Source organism: Bactrocera latifrons, unplaced genomic scaffold (assembly GCF_001853355.1).
Source record: "Bactrocera latifrons isolate USDA-ARS-PBARC rearing strain unplaced genomic scaffold, ASM185335v1 scaffold_77, whole genome shotgun sequence".
Classification (NCBI taxonomy): domain Eukaryota; kingdom Metazoa; phylum Arthropoda; class Insecta; order Diptera; family Tephritidae; genus Bactrocera; species Bactrocera latifrons.
Window position 1 is genome coordinate 986359 of NW_017537456.1, and position 18338 is coordinate 1004696.

General features: G+C 37.0%; 3 protein-coding genes across 24 annotated transcripts in view; 2 read left to right on the forward strand and 1 right to left on the reverse strand.

The window, feature by feature from the left end:
- The window catches only part of LOC108976500 (28S ribosomal protein S9, mitochondrial), a 41166-nt gene extending 31705 nt beyond the window's left edge, over positions 1-9461 (forward strand). Inside the window, exons 7-8 of the mRNA XM_018945633.1 lie at positions 9025-9187; positions 9249-9461. Coding sequence (XP_018801178.1) covers positions 9025-9187; positions 9249-9340 — 255 coding nt within the window. The 3' untranslated portion in view covers positions 9341-9461. The remainder of the gene's footprint in view (positions 1-9024; positions 9188-9248) is intronic.
- On the reverse strand, positions 9375-11481 carry LOC108976499 (probable arginine--tRNA ligase, mitochondrial). Its single transcript, XM_018945632.1, has 4 exons — positions 11407-11481; positions 10171-11311; positions 9725-10094; positions 9375-9660 (listed from the first exon to the last, which is right to left on the reverse strand). The coding sequence occupies exons 1-4, from the start codon at positions 11440-11442 to the stop codon at positions 9507-9509; spliced, it is 1701 nt and encodes a 566-aa protein (XP_018801177.1). The 5' UTR covers positions 11443-11481; the 3' UTR covers positions 9375-9506.
- Positions 11482-11736: 255 nt separating this feature from the next.
- The window catches only part of LOC108976501 (phosphatidylinositol-binding clathrin assembly protein LAP), a 52075-nt gene continuing 45473 nt past the window's right edge, over positions 11737-18338 (forward strand). For 5 of the 22 annotated variants that reach the window (XM_018945634.1, XM_018945645.1, XM_018945643.1 and 2 more), the window contains exons 1-2: positions 11741-12106; positions 14177-14653. In XM_018945634.1, the coding sequence (XP_018801179.1) occupies positions 14518-14653 (136 nt within the window). In that variant the 5' untranslated portion in view covers positions 11741-12106; positions 14177-14517. Of the gene's footprint in view, positions 12107-12296; positions 12335-14176; positions 14654-18338 lie in introns of those variants that run through there. The other 17 variants (XM_018945649.1, XM_018945650.1, XM_018945652.1 and 14 more) reach the window with 12 other exon arrangements.

Below are 18338 nucleotides of genomic sequence, written 5' to 3' on the forward strand. Positions count from 1 at the left end.
TTATCACTTTATCATGCGAGAGTATAAAATGTTCGGTGACACCCGAACTTAGCCCTTCCTTACTTGTTTTTAACTGTATTTTAAAACTTAGYATTACTAAAAATAATCGGTTTAGCCATTTTCGAGTAATGTTGGTCACCGACTTTTTACAGTTTGCCCTTATACTAAYAAGCACTTTGAAACGCATTTTTCAAGTTTGCATGCAACTTTGAAAATATTCACCGGAACGATATAAAATTTTCTATCGTATTTTGCATTTTGTATTCTTAAATATATGTACATTAAGAAAATAAAATTTAAAAAAAACCATTTCTCGAAAATTCTATATAACCCTTTAAGATGTCTATTGTCAGAATTTGTTCGGAACAAATTAATCGAATTTTGTTTTCTGAAATATAATTATTAATTAATTAAAATTTCTTTCATTGCCTTGAGTCAGCTGTTTTCTGACTAGTTCGATTTTAGTCCGGTATTTCTAGTTGTAAACTAGTATATTTCCTAACTAGTATATTTCCTAACTAGTTTTATGCTTTGCGACTGCGTACAGCAATCACATGGGTGTATGTGTGAACTAGCTACCAACAACTTTCCGTTTGATGAAGATAGCCATTATATTGCCAATGCTCATTATGACCAGCTTCTCGAATTTCATCGCCAGTTTATGACCCAGACACGAGTTTCGTTTATGTTGATATTTTATAGATGAACAGTTTTGCCGGTTTTCCCCTTTTAACATTTTTTTTATTCTTCTCAATTATTGTCATTGATTAATTGGCTTAATAAGATTTGTGTATTTAAGTGTGCTGGCCGGATTGTTTTATTGTTCGCTTGAAACACATATGTACATACATACTTGGTTATCAACAATGTTTGGGTAGGCAACAACATTTAACAAATTTGATTGCCAAATTCGCACTATTCACACTTCTTTTTTCCATATTAGTATGCATTGCAATTAATTGATCAGCGACATCTAGCAAAATCGCTGCTTTGGCATATTTTCACGCTTGAGATTCGAGTATTAACTACAGCGAAATTAGCGGGCAAAAGTATGGCAATGTAGAATGCGAAATATTTCGGCACATTTTAGCAAAGTTTGATTTATTTTTACAGCATTTCATATTGTAGGAAAGAAATAGTAAGACTTTTTAATTTAAGTTTCGCGCGAGGTTGGCATGACTGCCAGTGACATATGTGCCAAATGTCACATAAAAATAATCACTAGTGTTTGATATACGCTTGTCTTTCTGAAGCACATAAAGTGCATTCGGCGACTTTTACGATGAGTGAAATTACTCAACAAAGAAGTTCCGTTAAATTTTGTGTGCGGAATCAAATTTCTGATGCCGACACGTTCAGAATGTTGGAAAATGACTTCGGTAATAATTTTTGGTTGCAAGCAAGTGTTTTTGATTGGTAAAATTTATTCAAATACTGTCGAGAACGCGTTGACGACGAACCACGTCCAGAACGGCTGTCAACATCAACCGATGATCAAGATGTCAATAAAAAAGGAATTGGTGCTTGGCGGTCAACGATGAAGTAGTTATAGATCTTACTGGCAACGTTGGAATATCGAAAGGATCAGAGAAAACAATTTTGAAAGATCATTTGGGTTGAAGAAAAGTGAAATAGTGTTTTCAGACTACCATGATGTCATGAAACGTGATATTACTGGCGTTGMGTCTTGGATCTATGCTTACGACTCTGTAACAAACGTTGAATCGGCCGAATATAGTGGCAAAGTTGAGCCGGAGTCGAAAACACCACGTCAAAGCAGGTCAAAAATCAAGGTTATGTTGACAGTTTAATTCGATTATTAATGTATGTGCACTCCGAATTTTTCCCAACAGGCCAAACTGTCAATAATGAATAGTATTTGAGTGTTATGCGTGGTTTGCGTGAAGCTATTCGTTAAAACAGGCCGAAATTATGGGGCGATAGCTTTGGGTTTTTGCACCACGAGAATGCACCGTCGCATTGATCCTTCGAGAGTTTTTAACCAATATCGTGTCACAAAATTCGAACATTTAATGTCGAAAAAAAAATTCCCTTGGCTACTCCATATAACTGTAGGTCGCTTCCTGTTGAATATGCGGAGGTTTTAAATTCAAGCATACAAAATRCAGCTTGTGAAGGAACTCCGCTCTACTTTCTTAAGCGAAAACGCTACAAGCAAAATTRTCGCATTTGGGACGTAGAGCAACCTGAAGAGATTCAAAAGGTTTGTGAGCAGGTGAACTTATCGGTCATATATCGTATTTCTTCAAAAATGATGCCGGTGAGAACATAACCGTCAATGGCGAACGTTAACGCGCTATGATAACCGACTGTCTCATGCCTGAAATTGAARCTCATGATCTCGGCGATATTTTGTTTGACAAAGACGGCGCCACTTCCCACACATCGCATCAATYAATGGATTTGTTGARAGAATACTTCGTTGAGCAGATARTTTCACGTTTTAGGCTGGTAGGTTGGCCACGAATATCGTGTGCTGTCACACGGTTARACTTTTTCTGTGGGGATATGTAAAATCTAAAGTCTATGTAGAYAATCTCGCTTCGATTCAAGCCTTGGAGCAAAATGTCATCCGTGYCATAAGCCAGTTACCAGCCGAAATGCTCGAACGAGTCATCGAAAATTTRGGCTCAACGGATGGATCGTCTGAGGCGTAGCCGCAACCAACCTTAGAGAGAGATAATGTTCAAAAAATAAATGCCAAAGAATTTGCTTCGAATGATAATAAACATTCTCCATTACATTTGAAGTTTCTGTGTGTTTTCTTTGAAATGTAGGAAACCTCGAAATGGATCACCTTTTATCTAAGAATCATTGAAATTTGGTTTCAAATCACAATCCAGTGCAACAAAAACAAAAATTTGTTTTGTTTTAAGCATAGAAATGATTTAGCAGTAGTRCTTTTCTTAACAACCGTTTATTAAATGTTCTTTTTATTGCTTTTGTGCGCCTCGCCATTTAGTGCAGCCTTCCATTTGTCTTGTTGATTGATTATTGTGGCGGCAAAGCCAATTTTTGYTGTTCCTAAATTCATCTATTTTGTATCTACTGTGTACTTAGCTTAGTTGCCCGCCCTTGTTAAGTTGGATTTATCTGGTTTCACTTAAGAAAATATGCAACGAAAGCACCGTTGCTATTTCCAAGTTATGTTTGTGCAAATGTGCAGCAGCTGTACACTCTTATAAAATRTTGTGCATTCCCGATTCAGCTCTGCAGCTCGAATTAAGTACACTAGCAGTAGCTTGAAGAAGGCGCATGATAGGGTTTGGTATCGAACGGCTCGTAAAAGTTTTGCGGGGATACCAATTTCAGCAGCGACATTTCGTGCTGTCAAATACAGTCTTAAAATCGATGAARAGATGGTGTGTGGCGATTCTTCTTTCACGGGGCTTTTCCAAAATTTCGAGTCTGGTGAATATCTAACCAGTTGTTGCTTTTCTAGCTCTAAAATTACACTGATAAGGTCCAATACGTTTGTGGACGGTGGGCTTTAATCTTTCACAAAGCTTACTTGAATTCAAATCGCCGGGCATGCTTTCCTTCGACCACATTCTACTTATGTTTTCTAGAAACACTTAAAAGAGTATAATCAAGTGTTTTGAAAAAGTGTTGGGTCACTTATTCCATCACAAACAATCGGATTCAAAGTTCTTTGCATTTCTTATGAATATCGCGGCAGTATTGCCGGTCAAGCAGTTGTGGTACTACCAGTTCCAGTTCATCGCAACRCACCAGTGCAGCATAAGAATTTCCCAGAGCTGCGCCAGCATTTATGTAATATTTTATTACAATGCTAAAAATGATAATTGATTTGCATAAGTCTACACTGTGTTGTTGGAAGAATGCCGTTTAACRGCTACGGCATTGTTTATAACCACAAACATAYATATATGTATGTATGTAAGTGCAAATGTAATGATTACTTGTCACCAGCCAGTTGGATTTTAGTAAGCGGTATTGGCGAAGCTTGGTTGCTGACATTGGCGGATTTGGTCGGAATTTATACATTTTTCTTTTTACTATTCATCGATGCTTGGCACTTGCCTTCCATTGGTTCAGTTCTCCCGTACGTATGAGTAATATTTAATTACCGTTTGTGTATTCAACGCAACAAAAAGTAATTACTGTTCACAAACACTTGCTTTGGCATAGAATGGGAGTACATTTATTTCCTCGAAGTTGTTTAACTTTTTTTTGCATTTGATTCTCTGTTCGATTGTTTAAAATGTTGTATAACCGTTGAAGCGAAACATTTACATGTGTACATAACTGTATGCCGCCTGTGTAGATAAGTGTAGGAGTATGTAAATGACGATACTCGACCAAAAAATGTGTACACTTCCATGCTAATCTAAGCCTAATGCCTAATTATAGATGTCCACTAGAAATGTAGAAATCGGGCAAACAAATATTATTCGATAAATGTAGATAAAATGAAACAATGATGTGAAACTGGAGCAAAGCAAGTAATGAAAAAATAACTTACAATAGTTGTTTTTAAAGGTTTTATTTAAAAGTACGCATTATAAAGAGATTTAGTAATTTTATTGCAAATAAAACAAATTGAAACAARCAAAATGCATTTATTATTTTAGAGATGTAGAACAAGGAATAGGGAAGATTTATTCATGTGTTGAAGTTCACGCAAGTGAGGAAAGTTTTCTGAGCGCCATTCACTTCGGAGTGGCCAGAAACTATTCTTTTACACATGGCTCAAACAGCTCACGACTTCCAGTCTTTGACCAAGTATACTCTGGGTAGCCAAAGAACATCCCCTGTGCGCTGGATTTGGGATCCGCTATGTAAAAAACGCCCCCGATAAAATACAAACAACAGCCTCGATCGAGAGACCCCCATTTTAATGACGACCATGACAAACGTATGAAGGATTACAATTTAAGGGCAAGCAACTGGAATTTCCGGTCCCTTAATTGGGAAGGCGCCGCTGCCCAGCCGSTTGATGTCCTCATAAAAGTGAAGAAGGAAGCGGGACGCATTTGCAGATACAAAAGAGAGGCTGAAATGTGTGAGCACGAAAATTCTACGAACAGATGCGGCAACTAACAAAAGACCGGAACATGACTTTGTAGAACCACCAGAGGTCATCTAGTAACTTGGAAAATCAACAACTGACCAAATACTCACCATGCGCAAAATCTTGGAAAAGATCTGTGAAAAGAAGATTGACACACACCACCTCTTCGTCTTGCKTTTGACAGCACGGAAAGGAGTTGCCTTTATGCTGCGATGTCTGAATTCGGTATCTCCGCAAGACTAATACGGCTGTACACGTTGACGTTAAGCAACACCGAAATCTCCGTCAGGGTCGGGAAGGACGTGTCAGAGCTGTTTAATACCAAACAATGGATTCAGACAAGGGACTCCTTGTCGTGCGACTTTTTCAATCTACTGCTGGAGAAAATACTTCGAGTATCAGAGCTGAATATGAAGCGAAGCAAACTGGTCTGGTAGTGAACAAAATATCTCCTGTCATTAAACAACCAGTCATCGACTTGTCGTAGATAATTTCGTCTACTTTGGAGCCATTATTAACACCAACAACTACGTCAGCCTCGAAATCCAACGCAGAATAACTGTTGCCAACAGAGTAGGCAATTGAGAAATAAAGTCCTCTCTCAACGAACAATTCACTCATCATCCCCGTTCTGCTACATGCTGCAGAGGCATGGGCAATACCAAAATCTGATGAGCCGGCATTAATGGTTTTCGAGAGATTGRGCTGTACGAGTTATACGACTACATTGACATATGTAGTTCAGCGAATCACGAGACTGCGGCTACGCTGGCCGCTACAACAACACCARCAACAACGCCGGCTAGGTCATGTTGTCCGTATGGCTGAAAACACTTCAGCTCGGAGAGTATTCGTCTCAGTACCCGCCGGTGGAAGCGGAGGAAGAAGACGACCTCCACTCCGTTGAAAAGACCAGGTGGAGACGAACCTGACTACACTTGGAATTTCCAGTTAATGTATTTTTCCATATTTTTGGTTCTTATTTGGTGGCCACAGAGTAGCTAACTATTTATTTGGCGACTYGTGTAATTGCATCGGCAATTTCAGTGAGGTTTCTAGGTATATGTGAGTGTAAGCAAAGGCAATATATGTAAATGCTGGCACAGGAAATTSTATTGTTATGGAAATTACGAATTTTCACATTGCCATGAAATTGAATTTTTCATTATTTGGCATTTAATCGGTCAARTGAAATACTATTTCGACTTTCTAGGCGCGAATGTATTACTAGTGTGCAGTATATGCAATGTAAATCAAAAAATCAGATTTGAGCAAAAGCGRCAGTCTGTCGATGATTAATTGTACTTGTTTGTAATTGTTCTGAATTTTGTGGTTGTTCGTGTTCATTGTGAGTCTGTCTGCCTTTGTTCCAAACTCAACTGACCTGGGAGCGTGTTTGTTTATATATTTCACAACAACAACACGAGTGTTCATATATCTTTGCATCACAACAATTTTCCCGTCATTTTCACACATCTAAGTTTTCTTTTTAGAAATTGGATGGCTCTCACTTGTGCACTTAAGTGAATTTTGTTAAAAGTTCTATAACTCATACAAACAAATAATGATTGGAACCATCTGAAGACCTGCCCAAACACGCTAAGCACTCACAGGATAGGATTAGACTCTACTGTTGTGCAACCATCTAGTGGCGAAAAAAGCACCTCTACGGTCCTAAGGAGCTCAACTAGGTATCATGACTATCAGTCGCAACAGTTCAGTTGTAAGGCTACAACCTCGTAACCTTTTGAGGAAATAAGCAATCTCCCCTAGACAAATTCCGCCTTCTTGTCGCGYTCTATACAGAGCACTGTAGGCTYAGGAAGCATTKGTCTAACATGGACRTTGCCTCTTGYGCAATAAATAGGAAACTCCAGAACRCCTGATTCAGRATTTSMCAGCAATTTGCGGMATCAGTCTCAAGGCCCTAGGTTYTATTTACGTGGACAGGGATTATATGACCTCAGGCGCGCCCAACAAGYTCTTTGAATTGCTTAGGACCTTTGTGACCATATGTGATATAGGAAAAAGCACAATGGAACGCAAGTCGCAGTCCAGAGCCTCAATTTTCCTATCTATCTATCATTTCAACCACTAACTTCATCCCGCTCTAATGGCAACAACCGCTCACGCGGGTACTGTAGCTGCAGCAACCTCCGCTTGTACACGACAACCATACACCCAGTGGGTATGCTATTTTAGCGCGACATATTAAGCTCTACAAATCAAGCTTATCAGATCTTGAAATCAAATTCGTTGGTCATGTCTCTTCAAACTCGAAGAGATGCACAAGCTACTTTAGCCCTTGTACAGGGTGGCTGATGAAAGCCGCTACCAAAAAAAAAATTAAATAACCTTTTTTCTATTTAATGAATCTGGTTAATTTTTTTTTATTTTGCAGATTGACTTTTACATTTAACAAAAATGGATAACTGGGACACTGAAACAAGAATTTGGATTGTTCGCCCCTATCACGCACTGGAGTCCGAAGTTTCGGTTCAAAGAGATAAAGAGAGATTGCGCACGTTTGGCGGCAATCCTCCAAGCAGATGGACTATAATGAGACTTGTAAACAATTTTGCCAAGCATGGGACAGTCAGCAGAAGACCTTACCATCGAAACCCTTCAGTTCGAGCGGATCAAACAATCGCTGCTGTAGCTGTTGCCATACAAAACAATCCACATGTTGCGATAAGAAGCTTATCTGCTCAAATGGGTGCAAGCAGACAGTCATTAAAGTCAATTATGCACAAAGATTTGGACTTATTCCCATATAAAATTCAAATGGCCAACAAACTGAATGCTGCAGACCTGCCGATTCGCTTGGAATTTTGCCAGAAGATGCTTGAAATGCAGAAAGAGGATGGAAACATGTTGAACTGTCTTTTCATGTCTGACGAGGTTCATTTCGATTTAAACGGCAACATAAACAAACAAAATTGTCGAATATGGAGTGCTTCCAACCCACAGATACTCCATGAAACGGAATTGCATCCACTTCGTGTCACAGTGTGATGTGCAGTTTCATCACGCTGCATTGTCGGGACCTACTTCTTCGCAGAAAACGGTCACACCGTTACGGTTACTGRAGACCGTTACTTGAGCATGTTGAGAGATTTTTTCTATCCAGAATTACGCCGAATGAGAATTTCTTTCAGCTCTGTGTGGTTTCAGCAAGATGGTGCAGCTCATCACATAGCCCAAACTGTTATGACAGAATTGCGATGAAAATTTCCCAATAAGCTGATATCCAGAAACTCCACCCAGGTCGCCTGACCTTACTGCACYTGACTTTTTCTTGTGGGGCTATTGCAAGCAGGAAGTCTACAAAGCAAAACCAACAAATTTGAATGAACTAATGCAATCCCTTCGAGAAACAATTGCGGCTATTCCTGTCTCAACTCTCCAAGCAGTAATGAACAACTTTTTGGTAAGATGCCGCACATGCATCAACGATCAGGGGGAGCATTTAAATTCCATTATTTTTAAAACTAATTAAGCTATATTTAATAAAATTGAATGAGCTTTAACATGAATAAAAGAAAAATGAATTCCATACACTGAAAAAAAAAAATTGTTTGAGTTTCTTAATGTAGCAAAATTCATCAGCCACCCTGTACTATTCGACGAGCAGGGAATCGTGTTACCCTATGGTTGGCCAAACCCCTGGACCACCTGCTTTCGTCGATGAAGTGGTTCAAGGAACCATCGTCGTATTGTTTGTCAAAACTCGTTGGCTCAGATACGGCAGACTTCTAACAAAATAACTAAAGTTCTTGACGTCGAGTAGATATTCGCCAAACATACACTAAATGTTTATGTATTGCTAATTCGTCGGATCTCTATTTAAATTTAAATTTTTTTTTTTTTTTTGGTAAAATTAGTATATTTAGCATTTTACAACAAAGATAGTATTTCTGCCAATTTGAAAACAAATATTTAATAAATGTACACCCTATCTTTTTCAGGTTCTTTTCCCGCTTATTTTTGCYGAGATGCTTGGAAAAGTTGACGTCGAGGCCAACGTGAAAGGCGGTGGGCCCTCTGGTCAGGCGGGTGCCATTCGTTGGGGCATAGCAATGAGTTTGCGCAGCTTCGTGGATCAAGAAATGGTGGAGTCGATGCGGCTGGGTATGTAAWCCCGTCGACTTATTTATATAATTTTAGACCTCTTACAATCCTTTTGTTGCAGCCGGTCTTTTGCAGCGTGACTATCGCCGTCGTGAACGTAAGAAGTATGGACAGGAAGGTGCGCGTCGTAAATACACATGGAAGAAGCGTTAAAAAYTTGTCTCCAGCCCAAAACATTTTAAGTGTATTTATATATTAAATAAAATCTATATTTGAAAGCACATTTGTAAGCATCATTAGTAMAATAAAAATTAATTTGCTTACACACACAAAATTCCAAAAAAAAAAAAAAATATTATTTTGCAAAACTTAACGAAAACTACATTTGTTCCAGTGGACGTAATCCCAGTATACGCATGCCTGTATTTAGGTTACGTTTAGCGGCACTGAATAGGAGCAACCGGTTTTGTTGTTTACTAAGGCTTTCCTCATTTTTAATATTTAGGCGTTTTAAAGCTCGACTAGTTGAGTTGCTGAAATTGTTTAAAAAAAAATGTTTCTTCAACGTTATTTAAATAGCAACGCTTAAATTTTTACCAAAGTGTGAATAGGTGGTTCACCAGTACGCATGCTTCTAGCTGTTGCTTCGACATCCACACAGCTTGGTCAAATCGAGCTATTTCATGTAATAGGCTTTGTGCTTCAGGCTCCGATAACTGCGCTACATCCACCTTACAGTTGGAGGTATCAACATGCTTTAGATTCTGTAACAAGCTATGTAGTCGGCAATGTGTGTATTGCAGTTTGATTCCCGTGTCGCCATTCACTTGTAATGCTTTTTTCCAATCGAAGTCATAGTCACGTTGTCGGCGTTGTTTCAAATCATTTGTGATGACGGCCGACACACCCAGTATATCGGCAACAGTTTTGTAATCACTGGATGAACTGGACAATTCCACTTTAGTTGCTGCTCGTTTGCAAATAAAAGGTGAAGTGAGAGAAATTAGTATTAAGTTTAGGGAGTGGATATATTYTGAACTTACTAGCACTTTGCAACTGCTTTTCAAGCATTAAATCACGCGCTTCATTCAGCACGTCACGCAAGAACACTACTTTGCCGCTACGCGTGCTCATGCCGTGTATTCGTCCGAACTTTATATGTACCATACTATCTAACGGTATGTCGGTTGTCAGAGCGGCTGTCGTTTTAAAAAGCGCATTAAAATGATCCGCTTGTCCATTTTCCACCACATAATACATYCGTTCAAAGTTATAACGCCGAAACCGATCGAGCACAGCTGCTATGTCTCGTGTTAAATATAAGCTGGAACCATCACTTTTCACCACCGGTATACGTCTTCCATCCACTTCCACAACTTTTCTTCCATCGCTTTCATCTAGCAGAAGCGCATGTTCTTGCAAGCGCTTTAAAACATTGCCGATTTCTCGTTGCGAGTACTGCGATTCCCAATCATATTGATCGAAACGTACACCCAACCGCGCATAAACCTGCTCTAATTCAGTTACGGTGTGCTTACGATATTCTTGCCACTGTCGYGCCAATTCAGCGTCAGCTCCAGTTTCTAGCTTCGTGAAGCATTCTCTTGCTTTCTCCATAATACTGGGCTCTGTTTTAGCTAAAGTGTTGGCAGTTACGTACGCGGAATATAGTGTTTCAATTGGTTTAGCACGCATCTGCTCATTTGTTATACCAAGCATTTGAACGCCTAAATGTAGCATACCAAATTGAGTACCCCAATCGCCAAGATAGTTGATGCGTGTTACCTCATAACCCAAATGCTGGTGTAAATTAGAAAGTACATTTCCAATGATTGTCGAACGTAAGTGACCAACATGGAATGGCTTGGCTATGTTGGGAGAACTAAAATCGAATACCACATGAGATCCTATTTGTGGCACAGGTTTGTTGTCCTCCTGCAGTAACGACTCTGCAAATGACTGCATTTGTAGTTGAAATTCCACACGAGCTGAAGCTTTACCATTAGCTGGTAATAGGTGCACCGCTTTAATTAAGGATTTTTCATATTGTAGGTTTGGTATTATTTGAAGTAACTCATTGCTTATGTCACTGGATGATGGAGTCCATTGTAGTATTGCAGAACGTTTTGCCGGTACCTCCAACTCATGGTATACATTATGAGCAATTTGTGTTGCCTGTGAAATCTGAAAACAGAATTTACYATTAGGCGATATTTTACATTATGTTTCTACGAGTCTTTCAAAATTATTTGAATTTTCTAATTTATAACAATAATTACTTTTTCACAGATAGCACTGCGAATTCGTCCGCTCATTTTGACAACCCATATTCGAGTTCTTATCAATTCGAAGAAAACACAGCTGGTGGTCAGAGTTTCAGGTTCGTGAAATTTTAATGTATTAGATGTAATGATTAATACATTTTAATATTACAGTTCTCTATGAGATACTTTTACTTGTTTTGCATTTATTAAACCGTGTCTACTAAATTAAATTAGTTGTCAGGCYAAATAAAACATATTGTTACGGTTAAAGAAATATCGGGTGGCAATACCTACGAATATAAATGTCAAATGAAACAGAATCCAATTGGAAGTGGCAGCAGCAGCGTAAGCAGAGGAATCAAAATCGACGTCCAGAAAGTTTTTTCTCCCAAACGATTGACACGAATCACACATACACGGCTAAAAGAAATAGTGGAGAGGTGTTGGAACTCAAATTGGAAAAATCGAAAGAATAAAATTTAAACTCACRCAAAATTGCGAGGATTAAACTTTGTTTGCTTGCGAATTCATAGCCAAATAGCAATTATAAAATAAAATATTGAGTGGAAGAAATTTGTTGGTGCAAATTAAATAAATATTTAAAGCGCTGTGCAAAAGCCGAAACCAGTTGGTTGGAAAAGATAAAAAGTGAGTGTCAATGTGGATTAACAATCAGTAAAAGAAGGAATGTAGAAACGACGTTGAAAAAATAGATGTATGTATATCGACAGATATGAATGTAGTGGCAAGAAAATTGTTGTGCAAATAAAAATTCAAGAATAATAATTTTAATGGCCTTAGGTCGTTTGAGTTTTCGGTGCTTCATCTTCGCTGGTAACAAATAAGGCCTAAAGAGCAGGCAAGTACGTGTTGTACGTGGCTGTGGCTATATCGAATTGTGGCCAACCAAAAGCTCTACATCTAGTGGGTATTACAATATATGGTACTTCTTCGYTTAAATATGTTCTGCAATAATGAGTATTCTGCCTTGTTGGCAGTTTTTGTGCCATGAACTTTTAATTACCGTCATTCTTAAAAAAGTTAAAAATATACTCCATTTGAAGTTATCTTTTGGAAATTGCGAACTAGCACAGGTGCAGCTGCAGCTGACAGGCATTGATTTTTGTGGCGCCACTGCCAACGTCGGCGTCAAATTTGACGCTTTCAACAACGTCAACGTAGCGCTTTGAACTGCGACAGTTATTCACGCGCCTTGTAGTAAAGTCATTGTGAAAGTATTCTACAAGGCGATGTTGAGGGTGGTTAATTTGAAAAATTTTGGAGGGAGGAACCTACTCCTTTGATAAAGTAGTGAAGTTGGTAGCTAAATATGTGGTTGTACGAATTTAGTCAGAAGTGAAGATTTTATTTCTTTTCAAGGATGATACATATGTATATATGTACATATAACTACGCTATATGTTGACTGTATGCTAGTACATTATATTTTAAATGTAGGGGCGGTTTTGTTCTTTTACGGGGCGTCAGTATGTCCGACRCTCTAAATTATTGATTTCGTTGGCATACATTAGGCAATCTGTGGGGGGGAAAAAATAGGTGCCTTACATATTTCTTTTAACTAAATTTTGGTATCATAATTGTCAAAAAATCTCCAAACTCAAACCATTTTCTTGCATTTCTGCATGAGACTGCAGGTTCATTTCAGAAACAAATTGTACTCTTTTTTCCGCCCGCTTCGCATACGGTAAATGACTTAGTTTTTTAATGTCATTAATACATRATATATTCTTCCAAACAAAAATAGAGGAATATATCTTCTTTTAGGTAAATTTTGAACTTAAATATTATGTTCACATTCATAGACAGAAAAATATCAGCCCTTTAAAATAAATTATTCGAATCAAATTGTAGTTTTGTCAAATAATAATATCGCAATAACTTCCTATGTGAGTTAAAAAGTTAAAGGATAATGATTTGTGATGATGAAAAGGCTGTCAAATTTTGTAAAGGAGTAATGACACTTTAAACGTTTCTAATATATATTTTTTTTAATTTGCCCAAAAGTGGCCTATTGTACTACATATATCTATATATGTAGTATATACATATGTATGCCCAGACCAAAATCCGCAATAGAAAACTACATAATTTTTTGTTATTGGATAAWATTAATTTTTTCTTACATAAGTAAGTATGTAAGTAAGTCCTCAATTTTTGCTATGCTAATATTACATGCCCAAAGTGTATTAATTCTCTGCCCATGACTGTATATGTATGTATGACGTACTATAACGCCCYTTTAAAATATTTGACTATCATGCATATAAGAAAATATTTAAAAAAATGAACGTATTTGTAGCCCTTTTAYTCAAATATTGCTATTTGTAATCAGMGAATGAAGCGTAAACGCCGCAATCGGATCACAAATTTTAAATTATCAACATTTTAGTAAAGTATTTGTATATGCTGAGTTCCTATTAGTTTATAGAAAGCATTTGGAAATGTGTTATGAAAAAACAAAAATGCATTATTTGTTACCATAAAAAAAAAAAAATTAAATTAAATAAAAAAAGCTGAAACGTGTTTGTAATTTAATTAATTATTAAGTAACATGTTCATCTAAAGTGAAACAGACCTGTTAAAAAAAGATTAATTATTACATATTTTCATTTAAATTAAGTTTTGTATAAGCATGCAAGTATATTTTTTGTCATTATTTCTATAAAGAAAATTAGTGATCGAAAATATAAAATAAAATAAAAAAGTAATACTTAATTATTTCGATAAACTAAAATCACATACATTTTTAATGGCCTAACTACAGATTTACTCAATACTCGTGCTATAAATGAAATATAAATTGTCACTCAACACTCAATGAGTTCAACCCAAAAAAAAAAAAAAAATATCAAACCATCTGAGCTCAATTTAATTCAATTCCCATCTTCGACAGTAAACCAAAACTCCAATAGAGCGAAAAGTGATAAATAAAAATTGTAAAAAAAGGAAATAACGGAAGTTTAAGCAAACAGTAATAATAGTTGTCAATCAGTGAGCAAAAACACCATAACGATTCCAGCACTGACTACAAGTCCAACTTCAGCTTAGAACATCTGCTAAGATAGCACCAGCAAAGCGCAAAGTAAATTAAAAAGCGGCAGCATCATGACTATGGCAGGGCAGACCATCAACGATCGGCTCTTGGCAGCGCGGCATAGCTTGGCCGGTCAAGGCCTGGCTAAGTCAGTGTGCAAGGCCACCACAGAGGAGTGCATCGGGCCCAAGAAGAAACATTTGGATTGTAAGTACATATAAACATAATTACTCCTTCATATACAGTTGTCGTAGTATGTAAAAACTAAAAAGAAACACATATGTGTGTATGTACATATGTATATGCATTCATAAAATTGTGCGGTCAAAATCATATGCATGCACAATCACATGTTGCTGCAGCTCAAGCTGGTAACTGTAAATATGTAAGCAATTCGTATGCATATTTGTATTTTCGTTTTTAATGTTCGTCTGGATTTGTATGCAGTTTCAATATACATATATATAACCTGTACATATGTATCTCAATACACTTTGTATGTAGACATTGTATATCTGTACATATGTGCATCTGATGGAGTGTTTTGGCATGAATCATTCACATTCAACAGTTTTATCGTTGCTGTTGCTAGTTTGTGTTTTTTTTTATTTTTTTTTATACTCTTGAAACATGTTGCTACAGTGTAAAATAATTTTGTTCACCTAAAGCTTGTTGAGATAGATATAACGTTATATATATAAATGATCAGAATATCAGAATGACGAGACGAGTTGACATCCGGGTGACTGTCTGTCCGTCGTCCGTCCGTCTTGCATGCTGTAACTTCGGTAAAAATTGAGATATCTCGATTAAACTTGGTACACAAGTTCCTTGGCCAAAAACTAAGTTAGAGTTCGTAGATGGGAGTRATCGGACCATTGTCACGACCACAAAACGCCATTAACCGAATATGATTAAAGTACCATAACTAACTTAAAATATAAAAGTATAATTTGGCACAATAGGTCGCACTAGCAAGGCGCATCATGTGCGAAAACAGCGAAATTGGACCACAGCCACGTCTACTTCCAYTCCACAAATTCCATTTGAAACATTTACTGTCCAGTGTATAAATGCAGAATGAATTGATATATCAGGATAAAACTTTGAGCGTATAGTGCTTTAAAGTGTACCATCTTATGGTCAAAAATTGTCTGAATCGAACCAAARCTGTTCTAGCCTCTAARTACCGATTTTGTAGAAAATATCGKTMAATGTGTGAAATATACAATTGAAAYTCAGAGATAATYCTTTCCTGACAATAGTAACCSTGTATATCAATACTCCCCTCAGTCCCCATATAACTCATATAAAGATTTTGAAACTTCCGTGTGACTTTATACCTCGTATATCGGCCAATATGTGAGTTGTTTCAATGAAAATGAGAGAGCGTGTTTCTTTGTGATTAAAATAATATAAATAATAAATTTCTTGGGTTTTATTTCTTGCAAGTTGCGAGAGTATAAAATGCTCGGTTACACCCGAATTTAGATCTTCATTACTTGTTGGTTTTTTTTAATCTTTTGTTGKCAGCTAAAAATTTTCTGTATGCTGCGGCAGCGATATCGTTGAGAAGTGTTGCGCTGGTGCTGCTTCTTGTTCAATGCATTTTGCCAACCACATTGTTTTATAGCAATTTATTGTGTGGCTCGAACGCWTACTATTTTAATTTAATACCAATAATTCTATTTGGAGGTATATGAAAAAATGGAAATGCATTAGGTGGGAAGAGATCACATACATAGGAAGCAGATGTAATAACGCAATGTTAATAAAATAATAAAATTTCTAAAAAAATATATGTGCTGCGTTGGATGTCAGTATTCTGAAAGCAGGCCTTCAGTCTCTACATATGTACATTTACTCTACAATTTCTGTTGTTGTTGTTGTTGTTGTAACGGCAGAATTCTGCCGAGTTGACAGTCCTTGGCCGGATAAAAATCCGGATCCGTTCCGGTTTTCGTAGACCCGACTGTCGTGGGAACGGACTCTACAATTTCTCATTGCCATCAGTAACTTAATTAGTGCAAACGTGGGAGGATATAACCCTCCCGCAAACTTGGGAGGATATAACCCGAATTACTGAGTGACTGCCTATATATTTCTGAATATGATTGATTTTTGTTTAGTAGGATCTACTTACATATGTCTACTCTCAAAATATACTTCAATGTCAAGCTTTAAACTCACCTGTCGTCCGAATGGATGAAAACACTCCAGCTCGGAAAGTATTCGACGGATAGCCGCCCGCGGAAGCAAAGAAGACCTCMACTCCATTGGAAAGACCAGCTAGAGAAGGACCTAGCTACACTTGGAATCTACAATTGGCGGCGGACAGCAAAACAACAGGCGGGCTGTTGTATACGCGGYTATAACTGCGTAAGCGGTGTCTTCCCCAATAAAGATGACAAAGTTTCTTAGTTTATGTAAAAACTTGTTCAAAAACTGAAAAATTTTTTGTTACTCGAAACTTAAAAATTCGTTTTGTTCATATGGTCAATTAATGAACTGCTAACAGCACCAGCACAATTTAAGTCTGTTAACATTTTTTAAATAACATTATTACACTTTAGTTATTAAGTTCAAGTTGATGTTTTGGTTCAAGGTCAATTAGGCGCGCTTTGCTGTGTAAAAATCATTCATACTCTCCAATTGCAGACTGTGCCACAATCTTTAATAACAGTAAAAACAAATATATGTATGTATGTGGCATTTCCATTTCAAAGCGGTGCAAAGCAATTTAATTTGGTTAAATAACTCAACTTAATTTCCTAATGGGTTCTGTCAGATCTGCGACCCACCGTCAAGCATTAGCGAAAATGTCATAAAAAACAATAGTGGAAGCAAAACAAGAAATAAAGCGAAAAGAAGCGCGCTGTAAAATTGCCACTTGAACGCATTGTGTTGTTGTGCTTATTTTCACTTTTCAAAGCTCTTTATTACGCGTGTGCATGCCTTATCGCGAGGTATGTGTGTATGTACCCAATCGTTTCGTGTGCAGTGCCTGCTGTTGTCACTGTGATTGTTGCTGTTATTGCTTCRTCTCTGTGACAGCTGCTGTTTGCTTGCTCCGAGATGTTTGTGGCAATGCACGCTAAACTTCAACCGCATGCAATGGAATCTCAATTCGACATACCTACATTTGTATGTACATATGTACAGATATACACAGTGGCTCACAAAACAATTTTGATTTTTTAATTTATAAAATTTATAAAATAAATATTTATGTATATTTATTGTAATTTTTTTAATTCATTTGTTTCTCAAAAATAGTGTAATGCAAAAAACTTGTGTGATGCTCTGTTACCGTACCCAATTGCATTAGAAGTTGAGTGAGGTGCTGGCATTTATATTGCTATTGTAGTTCTTTCTCTTGTCATTGGCGCTGTGGGGTGTGGAATTTGCTTACACGTGAATGAAAAAAAAGCTCGCTCTCTATAGTAATTTATTTACTGGGAGCAAAAAAAAAAAATAATATTGTTATTGACAGTTGGTATGTTAAAGTAGCTTACATGCGCTTACGCTAAGGTAGGAGCAGTATTATCCTAGTAATGAATCAGCATAGTCTTCCTTTCTATTTAAAGTAAWTTCAGGTTTCTTATTTCAGGGCAAACATTGTATTCATTAATATGTGTCAACCAAAGTTACTTTCAGCTATTGGCACTTGTCAAAAATAAGATTTAATAAAAAAAAACTTAATAACTCCTAAAGGAACACAAATTTTTTGCTCATATAAAAAATTAAATACTTTATTCGAATTTTTTATTGTTACAAATATACACTTTTAATAAATAAATTCTAAAATTAAAAAAAAAAAAATTTAAACTCGGCCTTTGTAGATGCCTTTTGAAATATGATTCCCTTCATGTTCAACCTTTTCGTAAAATTC